General features: G+C 52.8%; 3 protein-coding genes and 1 non-coding gene across 4 annotated transcripts; 2 read left to right on the top strand and 2 right to left on the bottom strand.

The window, feature by feature from the left end:
• Positions 1–516: 516 nt before the first annotated feature.
• VTN31DRAFT_1068 (uncharacterized protein) lies at positions 517–931 on the top strand (the record flags this gene model as incomplete). The annotated part of the gene is made up of 3 exons (XM_069401084.1): positions 517–526; positions 578–853; positions 906–931. The coding sequence occupies 3 exons, from the start codon at positions 517–519 to the stop codon at positions 929–931; spliced, it is 312 nt and encodes a 103-aa protein (XP_069263924.1).
• Positions 932–2,685: 1,754 nt separating this feature from the next.
• On the bottom strand, positions 2,686–2,757 carry VTN31DRAFT_t8. Its single transcript has one exon. It is a non-coding gene; the product is annotated as a tRNA-Met (tRNA).
• A 3,823-nt stretch (positions 2,758–6,580) lies between these two features.
• VTN31DRAFT_1067 (uncharacterized protein) lies at positions 6,581–8,806 on the top strand (the record flags this gene model as incomplete). The annotated part of the gene is made up of 1 exon (XM_069401083.1): positions 6,581–8,806. One exon carries the CDS (start codon positions 6,581–6,583, stop codon positions 8,804–8,806), a length of 2,226 nt encoding a protein of 741 aa, XP_069263923.1.
• Positions 8,807–10,185: 1,379 nt separating this feature from the next.
• On the bottom strand, positions 10,186–15,034 carry VTN31DRAFT_1066 (uncharacterized protein; the record flags this gene model as incomplete). The annotated part of the gene is made up of 3 exons (XM_069401082.1): positions 10,186–10,206; positions 10,279–14,391; positions 14,441–15,034. 3 exons carry the CDS (start codon positions 15,032–15,034, stop codon positions 10,186–10,188), a joined length of 4,728 nt encoding a protein of 1,575 aa, XP_069263922.1.
• Between the last annotated feature and the right edge of the window lie 589 nt (positions 15,035–15,623).

Below are 15,623 nucleotides of genomic sequence, written 5' to 3'. Positions count from 1 at the left end.
CTGGGAAATCAAAATCACTAAGCGAACCTGATTCCCGCCCGCCAATCAGATTGCAGGATCACTGATCGGATGCCTGTCACTCCTTCCCTGATCTTAGCCGCAGGACTCGGGACACTGGGTGAACTGACGCGCTTCTGGAATCATTTTACACGCATACCAGAGAACTGCACCTCGTGTACAGTAACTGATCATGATGATCAAATTGCAAATTGATGAATTCTAGCCACTGATTACTCTCGCGGACACCCCGAGTGCAGGATCAAAGGTTATCCCCAGATCAGAGCTGCGGGAAGGTACCTCGCTTCTGATTGGTCGATCCGTTTCTTAGCGCGTGATCCTGACTCCTCCCCGGATCTCCTCGTGCATATAGAAATCTCAACCACTCGGAACCCAATCTCTTCTCTTCATCCTCACCATCTCCCCAGCTTTCAGAGTTGTCCCCGTGCAATTTTAGACTTTTCCGTCAACCTTTCTCACAACTAATCTTCTTCAACTTCATCAGCCTCATCTGTCACAATGACTGGACGTAAGTCTAGACCACCAGAGCTCTCGTCAGCCTGGTACTGACTCCTCTCAGGTGGAAAGGGTGGCAAGGGCCTTGGCAAGGGTGGTGCTAAGCGCCATCGCAAGATCTTGCGCGACAACATCCAGGGTATCACCAAGCCCGCTATTCGTCGTCTCGCACGCCGTGGTGGTGTCAAGCGTATCTCCGCCATGATCTACGAGGAGACTCGTGCTGTCCTCAAGAGCTTCCTTGAGAGCGTCATCCGTGACGCCGTCACATACACTGAGCATGGCAAGCGGAAGACTGTCAACTCTCTTGATGTCGTCTACGCCCTGAAGCGGCAAGGCCGTAAGTACTCTGTGATCATCAGGGTCTCGAGTCCTGTCTGACGCGTCTTTAGGCACTCTGTACGGTTTCGGTGGTTAAATGCTTTCTTACTTTTGTTACGGTGTTCAACGCGCTCCGGGGATTTGACGCGTCGTTGCGCTCTTCTGGGTCGGTTTATGGTATGACTGGGTTTGAGGTGTTTTGCTTCATGGTTCATGGGTCTGGGATTGCATTTTTGATTCTATTGAGACGTCTGGGCTTGGGCCTTGCTTCTTGTATCATAGTGGCCGTTTATACAGGCGGAATTCACGCGATAAAACGCAAATGACGACTATGACCCTTTACTGTTTGCTTTGTAGACTCGGATACTCGGCGGTGGCGTCCGCTGGGGCTCGGAATCAACCTGTATGAAGACCCGTCGTACCTGGACCTCATGCATGTGATATTGTGAGGCGAGTCGCAGCCTCTTGTCAGCCTAAATTGAAGGTTCGACTCGCGGTGGTCGTGACATTGCCGGCATGGGGCACTGCAATACAAGTAGTACTCGTATGTCGGTATGAGTCATCTCAGCTGACAGAGATGTTGAGATGTATCCTGTTAATTTCTGTCTGTTAGACGCGTTCGCACGGTGTACAATCCCGTTTAACCAGGGGGCTTCTGGACGCGTTCGAAGGAAGAATTCTTCGATTTTGACTGATGGCTACACGCATAATATACGGCGGCCTTGATGTTGCTCTCGCAGTCATGTCTTACAAGGCAAGGTCAAGCTAGAGATCGCGGAGGAAACATCCCTGGTCATCTTCATCTTGTGATTATTTAGCCGATGGCACCATAAGTACCTCGTCGTGATATGGTGACTTCAGGGCCTCTTTTTTTCGGTCTCGGCTCGATGCTATGATTCCATCAGAGGCTGGCCCGCGATGGCCCTGATAATGCCGGCATGGGATACTTTGTTGGGATGAATGTATGAGATTTGAATCGCCTCTACAGAATGTTATCTGTCGAAACGTGTGATTCGCGCCGTGTATTGTGGTTGTTGGATACTATGCTTCAGCGCGCATCTGAAGAGAAATCCCATGATCATGGTCTGTTGCGCATATATACGACCTTGATTTTGCTTCTCGGTCATGTACGAGGCATGAGCAAGCTACCTGCGTAGCTACCTAGATTGCTGGAACCCCTTGAGTCTATCCTCGGGTGTCTCATAGCCTGCTCATCTTCGCCTGATTCGCGCCGTACCTCATCGTGATAGAGGCGATTCGGCGCCTCTTTTCCGTCTCTGGTCGATGATTTCAGCGGATGACGGGCCCGTGACGATTGTGAGAATGCTGGATCCGTTACTATTATTCTAGTCTGGCATAAACCATGGGGAATGATGCGGTGTTGTTGAATTCATTCGTCGGTGTACTAAAACCGCTTGACAGGGATATATATATTCACTAGCAGCTCGAAAAGGGACATCCCATCTCACAGCCAGTCATTCATGGCATCCCCCATTATGCATCTCATATTGCGTCTAATATTGGCAGAACAACCCAGGACAATATCACATGGCCCAATCCTAGTTTAAGAGTCACCAGCCAAGTTTTTAACACACTCCCCGGGGTGTTGCGAGTTGGATGGATGGGTCGTTGCTCGTGCAGACCGAGAACCAGTCTTGACGTCACAATAGTTCTTTGGCCAGTTGCATGGAAGCAAGATCATTTCAAACTTCCAATAACTAATTAAACTAAAAAGAAAAAAAAAAAAAAAAAATAAAATTTACGGCCATCATGAAGTCGACCCAACAGTCGTAGACTCGTAGGGCTTCGAAAGAATCCGGAACATTGCGAGGCAAAAAATAACTACGCATGTAGCATGTCCTAGTTTCGATCCAGGGACCTCCGGGTTATGAGCCCGGCGCTCTTCCTCTGAGCTAACATGCTTGACGTCGGAAATGATGCACCAAATTGTGATACATGGTGGGGGTGCCGAGGCTAGGCGGTCTAGCGGTACGCTCAGGCCTCTGATCTCCGACCCTTCAAAAATGACTACTCCGTAACCTAATTACTGTCGCCTCGAATCCGCTTTTGCCCGGTCGCCAAGGATTGTGCAATTGTTCCTGAAGCATATCGGCTCACTACTTGTACAAAGTAGACATCGGACTTAAAACGGAGTCAAATTACGACGGGAAAGCACGGATGGATATTTGTCATCGCTTGCTGTTCTCGTGCGAGTACTTCATAATCCGTATGGTACCTGACAAACGCCTCAACCACCTAGGAGGTACCTACGGTGCCTAGGTACTATGTACCACATTCGTGCTCGTTCCGGACTGGCATTTGTATATCCGATGAGTTGCACCGGGATGGATCGGTACTAATCATCAGCGCGAAGTGTCTCTTAGAAATCATCATTCCTCTTGACATCTCTTGTCCGGAGTACAGTCTTGTCTCCGAATGTAGAATTGAGTAGATTATGATTACTCATGTATGGATGCATAGAGTTTGGGTATCGTTCACAACTTCACATTTGTTGAATCCTCGCCAAGTCGACATCCATGTTGTCAGAGGATGGCGCAATTTCGGAAGAATAGTTGTGGTCAGCTATGCCGGGGTATTGATATTGTAGCATCGCTTGACTATCAAAGTTGAAACGTGGGCATGATACTAGGCCTGTCCTTCCCACCTACAGCTACAAGTAGACAAAGCGTTGGGGCACGATCAGCAGTAGGTCTATGCTACAGTGTACGAGGACGACTCGCAGCAATAAAAAACGTTGGGGGAAACGGTCGCTTCAGCGGTTTGTCTGTTGTCACCGTTGCAGAACGATGGGAAAATTTTTTTCTGCTTCATTGTCATGAACTGCGCGAGTGCATGAAGCAAGAAAAAAGATTTTTTTTAAACTCAAGCATGCCGAGTCAAAAGCGCCGAACAGGAAAGCTAATTCCGGACTTTGACACATTCGGCATGCTTCTAGAAGCCGAAAATTTTTCTAGTGCCGATCTTCCGTGTCTCCGGCGGGCATCGGTACGGCTCCATGCATTGTTTTCGATTAGATAACCTAGCCTTATTCAGTGCTGTAACGTTACAATACGATCGCGGTAATCTGTTTTTCGAAGTGAGGGAAGAAAAAGTTAAAAAAACAAAAAGTTTGTGCGCTAAAAACCAATCCCTGTCAGATTTCAAGAATAGAAAACTTAAACCTGCAGGTTCTTGCATAAACTCTCCTATGGTAAGAAAGCAAGAGAGAAAAAAATTTTCTTTTTTCCCTCTCGGCCGTTTCAGCATTAGCTTGCAGATGATTTGTCCATCTCGTAGGGCTGGTGAACCTGTGGCTGTGCTGCATTGCTTGGGAACGATGGAGCACGTTGTCGTTCCTATGGTGAAATGTTGAGTTGTTGAGATCTGGGGTTTGCCCGACAAGCTAGCTGGCTCTGTGGCCAGATGCCTGAAAGCAGCGTATCGAGACGCAGTTGCAGTTGTTACTCGGAAACCTGCCTCGGAGACATGATTCCGAGAGCATTGAAGAGAGTCTGCTCAAGTTCAGCTACGAAGTATGTAGTTACATATACTGATCAGTGAGAAATTGTTTGAATTTTGAGAGAGCGATAGCATTGATACTGATAGCCTATTGGCCGATATAGCCGAGCGCGTATACATACTCTATCTCACCCGTTTGAACCCTAGATCGCTATCTTGATAAGGGTTCTTGAGTACTCACCACTCAGCACTAACTAGTGGTAGCTGCCGATTACCGGAGACATGGGAGATTTACGATCTCCGTTGTCGGCCATCGGCAACGATCAATCTACCTAGGTAGGTAGGTGGACAGGCTCGCCCGTGCTGGGCATTCTCTGATTCACATTGTCAGAGTGTCAACAACACTAGTACAACCCGATCGAATCCGATCTTGCAGTGATCAGTCATCCTCGTACTTCTCCCGGACTCCAGCCAAAGAACATTGCCGTCCGAACTGGCTCGACTGGGCAGTTCACAGCGATAAGTACCCCGGATTTTCTCAGGCTTACATAAGGGTTCTGGACCCAACCTCAGGGTCTGGTACCTCTATCATGGGGTCTGGCCAGTTTGGACTCTGGACCGTGCGCACAAAGCCTCCATCTGACAGGAAGAAAAGTAGGTTCTCGTTTAGAACCCAAGAGTCAAACTGGAGAGTAGTAAAATTTTCACTTACGAGAAAAGTAAAAAGTAAAAGCCAATTCTATGATTCGTGGACTCTTCCAGCCGCGCCCGTCGTACGTAGAGGATTGATTTTCAATTAATCAAGTATTGACCAGGCCTCATTAATCAGCGAAAAAGCTTTTCCCAATGCCAAAATGCATCGCCGGCAGTGCCTTGCGAGTCCAGAATTGATCTGGTCATTGCGGCTGTCGGCCGAATGTAGCCGAGACATGCTTCTTGGCCAGTTGCCTTGGATTCCGTCATGTCAAGTGCTGGACCAGTGTTGGTGTCATCGAGAAGATTCGAGAGATACAGATTCTCTGAGACTTCGCGGGGGAGGATTTTCGAGTCAGCTGATTATGCCGAGAGCCTGAGTCAGGTGACCAGCAAATCTCTCGGTCAGCTGATCACCCCGGACTCTGGAGGGCTCAAGTTTCCAGTGTGCTGCGGAACCATCTGCTGCAATCGCCATTGTTTTTGCCAGCACATTCGGTGAGCTGCTCGCTTGTGGCTGAGTCGTCCGTCTAGCGAGGGAGTCGGGTACTCGGTACGGAGTACACCGTACAAGTACACCGTCGCCTCTTGGCAACAGGCCGTTCGGACCGAGTCACCGACAGCGTGGATGGGAACATGTGGAAACTGGGATGGGATGATGTGGCTAGTGTGTGGCTAGTGATGATCGACCGATCTAAAACAAAAACGGAAATACTTGACTGCATGAATTGTGGCTGAGGAGAACCCTTTTTTCAGTACCCAACCGAGTACATACCTAGGTACTGTACAAGCCACACCCGGAAGCCGGAATCCTTCGGGTGAGGCCCGAGCGACGGTGGGACGGAGCGAGGGATTGGATATATCCGCGTTGGTAACGCGGCTGTAATCACTAGTATGACAGGGATTGCCCTGTTTCAACAGTACTGTCTGTACCGACTCCATCTGTAATATAAAGTTTTACGCAGATGCTTGCAGTTGCAGCACGATGACGTTGCGGCTTGGCAGGAGAAGAGGATGGGATTGTGCAAATGAAGCACACTCTCTGTCGGTGTAAATATCTTTATAATCATCATGTCCCAGAGAAAAAAAATCACACAAAATTCACATCGCCTTTCTTTGTTTCTCCATTATATTATTATTTTATTATTATCCAACCAACCGAACTGTCCCTGCCTTGATTCATCCGCGTCTGCCTAGGGATCAATCAATCAATCAATCAACCTATCCTGATCGAAAAAAACAAAGCACGCGACTCATTCTGACCCGCGATCGAGTCATCACTGCCGTCTCGGATTTCAACCTCGCTCGTCCGAATCGGCGCAACCGTGGATTGTCCGTTGCCGGGGCCCGAATCTTCCACCTATTTCGATGGCCAACCAGTAATCCGCACCGCCTGGTGACCAGCACCAACGATTTCCGCATCGATCATTGCACGGCCACAGAGCCAGCGGAGATCCGCGGATCCGGCCGTCAGGAAAACCTTCCCGCCAGTGTCTCCAGTGATATATTATCGCGCCCCTCCCCCGGTGGCGAGTCCCGTCTGCCATCCTGCGGTCTCCACCCCCATCCACCTCTGACGTTTCGCAACCAAACGATGCTCGTTGATCCTTCTGTACGTAAGGATCTCATCACTCTGTGGCCGCCCGTCTGCATACAAGACGACCCGCTCCCGCCGCCTGATTTCCTCCCCTCCGATCCGCAACTGTCTCATTGCCGTCCCGCCGAGCAGCACGTCTCCCACCACCATCATCCTCCTCCGTCGCTCGACTCTCCGTTTCAGTCGCCGTCGCGCAATCATCTCACATCGCCGTCCCACGTTTCCTCCGGTGCTGCGTCTCCCGTCTTCTCGTCGCCGTCCTTCTCCGCGGCCCGCACTCCCGTCACGGCCGCCTCCAACGACTTTTCGTACACAGCCGGGGACGGCGGCTTGTACGACGCTCCGTTGATGAGTGCCGCCCCGTCCTGCAATTCCGAACCTCAGATCCATGATCCATCGCTGCCGTCCTATCTGAACGGCACCAGCCCTTATCCGACACCGCATCTGCACAACGGCTCGCCCATGTTGGCGCAACAGCAGAGCATCGCAACCAACCCTCACGGCTGGGACAGTGACTCCACCCTCCAGCTGCTGAGTCCGGTTCGCGCGCAGAGCGGGATTACATGGCTACACGGTGCGACGCGCAAGCGGCCGGATCCCTCTTGGTCCACGAACAAGCCCCAGGGGAATCCTTCGCAGACGACGTCGTTTACCCCATCGTGCGACACATCGTCCTTGTCGCAGTCCGATACCTATCCCAGTACGAAGGCGCTGCCGACTCCCGTGCAAACGCCTGTGCACAGCTCTCTCCTAGCTGCCCCGTTTCAAAACTACGACCCTTCCTCACAGAATGGCGATAATGCCGCCGCTGAGCAGGCGATGAGACAGGCTGTCATGGAACAACAGCAACACCAGCAGCAGCAAGCCCAGCCGCCAAATTCGGGTGAAGACGGCTCCTTCCACAGCTCGCTGGTGCCTTCCGTTTCCGGCATGAACCGCAACTCCCCCGTTACCCCCCAAACCACCACTGCTTATGACGACCCCGATGACGGCTCCAAGGCGGTAGTCCATGGTGAGGATCGAGCTTCTGATCGCTGGATGGATGAGTACTTACAGTTCGATGCGCGCCCAGACTTCAACGGCCAGGTCCCTGTTGGCGTGCCCAAACTGAACCGCACCATCAGCGATATCTACCAGGATGAACTGTACAACGCGACCGTGGTGCCGTCGCCGCAAGTCCGCAAACCGAATCCGAGCCAGCAGTTCACCTCGTCCGCGCCTTACCGGAACATCATCGCCGACCGCCTGAATGCCGCCAGTCAGGGCCACATGTCCGCCCGATCGGGGTCGCCAAATACCATGCACCGGGAGAGTTCGCCATTTCGCCAGAACTCGCCCTTGGCCGCGGAATTCGAGAGCACGCGCCTGTCCGGCTCGGGCCTGAGCACCGCCATGCAGGCAATGGCCAGCCAACAGAGTGCGCAGACGGAACCGAAAACAATCTCCCCCAAAGACGCGCTCTTGGAGTACCACGAAGGCCCCAACGACGCCGCGATGCCGCTGTTCCCGTCGAACCAAAACGGGTCTGATTTTGGCGGTTTGGATACGGACAGTCTGTCGCTGCGGCGGCAGAGCGCATCTACGGTTCCGACTACGCAGTCCTATTCTCAGATGGACTCGTTCCCGACCCAGTACACGACACAGGCGGGTTTACAGCAACCGCAGTCCAACAACTTTCTGCAGCAACACCACCACCACCCGCGTCGAACGGATCCCTATCTGCAGCCGATGTCTGGTCTACCAGCTGTGCCGTCTACGGCCGAGTCTACAGTCGCCGATGGAACGTCCAGTCGACAGGAGAGTATCCATCGGCCGGATGACACATCGTCGGATAGCGGCACCTACACCTGCACCTACCACGGGTGTACGCTTCGCTTTGAGACGCCCGCGCAACTCCAAAAACACAAGCGTGAGGCGCATCGCTCTACCATGCCCGGCACGCGCGACGGCTCGCTGGGCATGCGCAACTCTCAGGCGGGGCCACACCGGTGCGAGCGGATCAATCCGTCGACGGGAAAGCCGTGCAATTCGGTCTTCTCCAGACCCTACGATCTCACGCGACACGAGGACACCATCCACAATTCGCGGAAGCAAAAAGTGCGGTGTCATCTGTGCACGGAAGAGAAGACCTTCTCGCGCAATGACGCGCTCACTCGGCACATGCGGGTTGTCCACCCGGATGTGGACTGGCCGGGAAAGCAGCGACGCCGAGGAAGGGACTGAAAGGGCTATTCTCGAATCTACTCGTCCACTCACGCGTGGGGTTTTGCGCGGTAGCTTTGCGCTGCTGCTCTCGAGTTTTTCCCTGGCAATCATGCCTTGGGAAGCCGTCGACGTCATCACTATGCCTAATCAGGCAGTGATCATCACCCCACAGTCCTTGTTCATGATTGGCTGCCTTATCTGGAAGCGTCTCCACACCTTCATGAACACCAATGACGTCATGGTGCTTACGCTTGGTCTTTGATCTTGGAAGAAATTCAAGAAAGGAGGAGAACATTCTTCATCCTGCGTTCTACAGTCCATTGACAAGAATCTCGGGGTTTGATTTGGCGGGTCTTGTTTTCTTTGGGCGTTCGACATAGACGGGTTCGTGGTTTCGGCATTTCCGGGTCTCAGCAATCTTTCCGTGTTTCAGCGTGTTCTCGAAAGTTGTGTATGGTATGATACGCTTCATGATGGTCTGGCCCTCGGGATGATGATCATCTCACGTCTTATGAACCTGCATTTGGAGGGTGTTTTCATGGGTTTTTGTCTTATGTTTGTTGTCTGGTATGACACGACTGTATATGGGCACGATGATAGACTGTACATTATGCGTTGTATAAATAGCATCCAGTAAGTAAGTAATAATTGGACATTGCTGAATATTGACTTCCAATTGATTCGAATCTAGATCTATGTTCTTTCCGTATAGCCAAGGTCATGAGTTCCGAGTACGGTTTGAAACCAGTACTGCAAGCGCTGCGGAGCTTGCGGATAGCGATGGAATAAGTTAACATGTCTTTGTCATTGATGTAAGTCTGATGGTAGGATGCAAGGGACAATGTGTGAGCCTTTCCTTTTCCGTTACTTAGTATTCACTTGGGCTTAGTATGAGATGTGGCCATGTAGAGCTTCACATTGCTAGAAACGGGGGTCTCTATTGCACTTGGTTGAATTTCTTCTTCATCATCTTCTTCTTCTCTCTGGGATGGTGATTCTTATGGTAGGAGATACCATGCATGGTATTTTCTGTCATCTTATATAGGGTCACCCGAGTTGATTTCCATGTCTCTCTGAACGCTGGCCAGATAACTTACAGTTGGATAAACTCTGTGAAAGTCATGTTTTGTGGGAGTGTTATGGGGATTTAGGCCTACTAGTTATCTCGGCAAAACTTACAATCAGCTACCTACCCTGCAAGTTGCGAAGCAAAGACCTGACAGATTGCTCGGACTACTGACCGAACCAATCTTCGAGATGTCACTGTTCACCAAGAATGAAGAAAAGGCACCCAGTTTTTATTTTTATCATAATATGTACATCTATGGTGATAAGTGAATCGAGATGTAAGATGAAAAAAAAAAAAAAAGTCCCGAACTGTGATGGATCGCTACATTTTACTCCCCAAGAACGGCAGCCTGGTTGGGGAATCACTTATTAGCCAATGACATCCTAGACGTCCCAAAAGGAGTAAGATACATAGTACTTACCATAGCATCCTCATACCTGGCTTCCAACCCAGTCCAGTGTTCAAACTGGTAGATCCCTTGGCCGACCAAGACGTCCAAGCCGGGCACAACGACCCACCCAGCGTCGCGTGCCAATTGCATCAGAGGCGTGACGGCGGGCTTGTACGCCATTTCGAGGAGGACGTGCTTGGCTTCAATCTTGCTCGCCGGGCGGTGATTGAGGATAGCGCACAGCAACTCGCGCATGGACGGGTCGATGGGTTGGTCTCCGGGAATCGTGGCGATGGCGACAAGCACGTCGAGAGAAGCCGGGTCGACATCCTTGTTATCGCCGAGCACTTGGATGTCATAATCGGCGGGGAACGTCGAGATCATGTTCTTGATCTTGGCCGGCGACCGCCCCAGCACATAGATCGGAGAGTAGCCCATGTTGTGGAGAGCGTAGATGGCCGCCCGCGCGGTCCCGCCGCCCCCGATAACCAGCCCGCTTTGGTTGCGCCGTGCCCCGTGGGCTCCCGCTTCGCGCAGGCAGCGGATCATCCCCTGCCAGTCCGTGTTGCGGCCGACCAGTAACGTCGACTGCCCGTCATCGCTGACCCGGGGCACGATCGTGTTCACCGCGCCGATCACATGCGCCTCCGGACCGATTTCATCCAGCAGCGGGATGACGTCCAGCTTCAGCGGAATGGTTACGGAGGCTCCGCCAAAGTCTGGCGAGCGGATGAACTGTTTCACGTCCTCCGTGTTGTCGGTTTCCACCCGCTCGTACTTATGCGGAAGGCCGGCCTGCGCGAAGAGTTTGTTGTGCAGGGCGGGCGAGCGCGACAAGGAGATCGGCTTGCCGAAGAGGGCGAATCTCTTGGGCTTGATCTCCCCCATCAGCGACAGGCCTTGGCGGATTTCCGCGGCAGAGAGTTGTCCCGGAGCAGCTTTGAAGGGGAGCGCCGGGTGGGACACTGGCGTCATGAAGCGATTCAGGATTCGACTTAGCCCGCCCTTGTCACCCATGTTGATCGCGATGACCGGGACGTCGTGGGCCTTTTGGGCCCAATCCTTGAATGACTTCAATGCCAGGTTGTCGTCCAATGACTTGGCAACCCCGACCAGCTTGATGATGTCGCCGTACTGGAGGGCCTTGTTGTAGTATTGGATCCAAGACCCATTGCTCCACTTCAGCTTGCCTTGCGGGTCATGGTGCGACGCAATGATCCTGGAGTATCCCTTCATCTCTGTCACCGCGCGCAGGACGTGCTCCGGGAATGTAATCTCCAGATCCACAAACTCGCACCCGCTTCGGAACGCCAGGCGGTATAGACTCAACGCTGCATCGTGGGCATCGTCCGGGAACCGGCCGCCCTGGCTCCTCGTGCGAATGGTAAACACAATAGGGAGAGAAACATGGCGACGGTAGAAATGAAGCTGTGATTGGACGTAGTCGACGGATGGGATGTCACTGTCCGATTCCGGATCCTTCAACAGATCAACGCGTAGTTCAACTGCGTCGCACCCATTAGCGACCACCTTGAGCAGGTCGCCGCTTTGTCGAAGGTCAGGTAGCGTGAGCGACACGAAGAACGACAGATCCTTCTTCCGGATAGCAGCCAGCGGATCCAACTTGCCCGTCACCTGCTCGATGAGTCGTTGGAAATCTCCCAACGCAGTCAGAAGCTCCGGTACCGGGCAGTACGGGCTGTAGTACTGAACATTGCTGCACTCTTCGTACCAGGGCTTCCGCCGTTGCCACACACTCAAGATGTCTTCAACGTAGGCCGGCCGAGTTTTGTCAAGCTGCAGGTACTCAACGACGTCGTCGATGTTTCGCATCACAAGGAGAACATTGCCCTTGGTTTTGTGATATTCGGTCAGAAGCTTCCTCGCCTCCGGCGTCTCGACCACGCCGCCGCCACAGGCAAAGACATGCCCAGTAGGCCGTTCGGACATGACCGACTTGAGCAGCTTCAGTTCAGCCTCACGGAATCCCTCCCAGCCGCTATCCTGGATCATCTCAGGGATCGTCTTGCCCTCCCTCTTCTCCAGTTCGTCGTCAAGATCGACAAACGGGCGGTCGAGGATGTTGGCGATCCCCTGTCCCATCGTGGTCTTCCCACTGCCGCGCATGCCGATAACGAATATGGATGCGGAGGATCGCTTCGAGCGAGCAGCCTCAGCTGAATCCCCCTCATCGACTTCTTTGCCCTGGAGGTTCGCTCCGAAGCTCTGCTTCAGGGCATCCCACCACCCGGGCCATGTCTTGGCGACGCAATCCTTCTCCAGAATCAACGTAGGCTCTGGAGCCACGAGAGACAGCACACTGAAGCTAAAGGCCACGCGATGGTCATCATAGCAGTATACCCCGCGCGCGGGATGCTTTAACGTCGATCGATCGATACCATCGATCTCAAGACCGTCGTCGTGTTCACGGCAGACTACTCCGAATTTCGCCAGCTCGTCTTTCATGGCCTTGATGCGATTGCATTCCTTGACTCGCTGATTGGCGATGCCGTATATACGGGTTGTATTAGAACCGTCATGTCCCTGCGCAACAGCAGCGAGGACCGAGGCCGTCAAGAAAGCATCGGTCATGGGCTCCATGTCGATGTTGGGAAGGGGCCGCAGGACACCGTCGGCAGGGCCAGTCACTGTGGTCGAGGTCTCGGTCTGCTCAACTGTGCAGCCCATTGGACGAAGAACTTCGACAGCAAACCGAGCATCGCCTTGGAGAGAGCTCGACCCGATGTTAGGAACCGTACATGTGGTCCCCGTGATGGCCGCAATGGCAAGCGGATACGTTGCGGAGCTGGCATCGCTTTCGATCACGTATTCGCTCGGGTTGGTGTACGATCCCTGTGGGATGTGGTAGGTGTGTTCCTCGGTGGTAGACTTCTCAACGTTGATTCCGAACGAGCGCATCATGGCCGTCGTCATGTCGATGTAGGGCTGGGAGATGGGTTTGCCGCCGACCAGCTTCAGAGTAACTGGTTCCTTCGCATATGGAGCGCACATCAGTAGCGACGACACGTACTGCGAAGACACCTTTGCAGCCAGCTTGATTTCGCCTCCCTTAAATCCACCCGCGGCGGTAATCTTCAGCGGCAAACTACCAGTCTTCTCAACGTATTTGATTTCGGCTCCGTTGGCAGTAAGCGCATCGATGAGGTCGCCAATAGGCCGCTGTTTCATGCGGTTATTGCCGGTGAGAATATTGTAGTCAACAGAGGTCTTGGAGGCTAAGGTAGCGACGGACGTCAGGAATCTAGAGGCTGTCCCAGCATTGCCCAGGTACAACTCCGCGGGGGTCGCCTGGAGCTTGCCACCGTTACCATGGACAACGAGTACATCCCCATCCTCTTCCCACGAGAACGTGGCAGCACCCAGTTTCTCAAGTGCGTTAAGCATCACCTCAGTGTCGTCTGAGTGCAGGAGGTTCTTGATGCGGCAAGTTCCAGACCCAAGCGCAGCGAGCACCAAGGCACGATTCGAAATGCTCTTCGAGCCCGGAGGCGTACACACCACGTTTAGGTCCTTTGGTATGCCGGGGTTGACGGTGATGCTAGGTGCCAGAACCGCTTCGATGTCCTCGTTGGCGACAACGCTGGCTTTTGGCTCATGAGTCTTACCAATGGCCGAAAGAAGCACGATCTTCTTCTTTGGTCCATCGTTCTTCTTATCCAACGCCAGGTTCGCCATCACTTGCTGGAGAGTGCAACGCTTGCCCGCCGAGAGCTTTCTGATGCGAGCGTCTTTCAAGGACGTGGGCAGGCCATACTTGGTCAAACATTTGACAATTCGCGACACACCCACTCCTTTCAAGATTCCCAAATACCTGGCCAGTTCAGCTTCCTTGACCATGCCGATCGCCACGCACTCTCCGTGCAGAATCTGAGGGGTTAGAATTGCCTCGATGGCATGGCCGATGGAGTGACCGAAGTTCAGGAGATTACGCAGACCACTCTCGCGCTCGTCCTCCGAAACGACAAAAGCCTTGTAGCGGGCAGAGGCCAAGATACGCTGCTTCAGGATGCCCTGAATGTTATCGAAGCGACCACTGCCTGGCGGGCTCCTGGCAGCGTTCATGATCACTTCGGCACACTCCTCCAGGGCTGCGAATTCTGTATCGTCGGAGATCGCGGCCGTCTGCAACCGTTAGTTCACCGTCTCCTTCCTGGGCGCATCCGAACGTTACCTTGATGACTTCAGCCATGCCATTGATGAACTCTCTTTCAGGAAGCGTGTTGAGGAACTCGAGATCGATATAGATCCGCTGGGGTTGCCAGATGGCGCCGATGAGATTCTTGCCCAGAGGCGTGTCGATAGCAGTCTTCCCTCCAATGGACGAGTCCACCATCGCGAGCAATGTCGTCGGGACCTGGACGAAACGCACACCTCGCATGTAGGTGGCGGCAACGTAGCCAGTCAAGTCACCAATCACACCCCCTCCCAGCGCAATTATCACCGTGTCACGGCCACATGGTGGGCTTTGACTGAGCATCCAGTCTTCGATCTCTGCCTTGGTCTGCCGAGACTTGGAGATTTCGCCCGGCGCAATTTCGTGGATCAGAAGGCGGGGCACAGGCGACAAGCCGCTCGCGGCCGCATCGAACGACCTTGAGAAGGTCTCATTGTAGATGGGCCCCAGATTCGTATCGGTGATCAGCACGTAGGTCGTCGATGGGCAGCTTGATAGAAGATCTTTGGCCACATAGTTGCGCCAGAGCCCAAAGTCGGCGATAATACTTTCGCGGCCGAGGACGCTGATTTTCGAGGGCTCGGCCGTCATATTTCGTCTAGAAGATTTTCGGCGAACCGGCGACTGTTAGTATGTATGTATCCGGTAGGTGAGATCAATTCATGGCGCAGGTTTCTCCTGTTCCATCGCGACTATGTCAGCATCCACCACCGCTATCGCGATTCGAGGTGATGTTGATAGAATTCGAACCTGCGCAATTGAAAATATCAAAAGCTGCCGTTTCGGCGCAGAACAGTGAAGGGCTCACGGGCGAAAAACCGAGCAACAACACCAATTCCGTGCCAACCGGCGCAGTGGACGAGAAAGTCAGATACTTTGTGTGAAGTCATGACTCAAAAAAGGACATGATTTTTTGTTGCTCCGATATCGCCGTCGATTCTGCCGCTTCTCACCGCCTTATCAATAGTCCAATCACATGCTGTCTCCTCAACAAGGGCCATCAAGCCCAATTTACAGAGCAAGGACCTAGAGGTACCTACACCAAGGGTATTTGACTGAAGATCCTAAAGCTGACAAGGCAGTCTGCTGTTTTGACAATTATGTGATTGATACGGAATTCAAATCCCGAGCACAGTATGTCTTCAGATTTTCCATACCTGGGTATATATAAGTACAATTA

The sequence above is a fragment of the Thermomyces dupontii genome (assembly GCF_041956625.1).
Source record: "Thermomyces dupontii strain NRRL 2155 unplaced genomic scaffold VTN31scaffold_1, whole genome shotgun sequence".
In the NCBI taxonomy this organism is placed as follows: Eukaryota; Fungi; Ascomycota; class Eurotiomycetes; order Eurotiales; family Trichocomaceae; genus Thermomyces; species Thermomyces dupontii.
The sequence above is the reverse complement of the archived record's forward strand: the minus strand, read 5'-3'. Positions and strand labels throughout refer to the sequence as shown.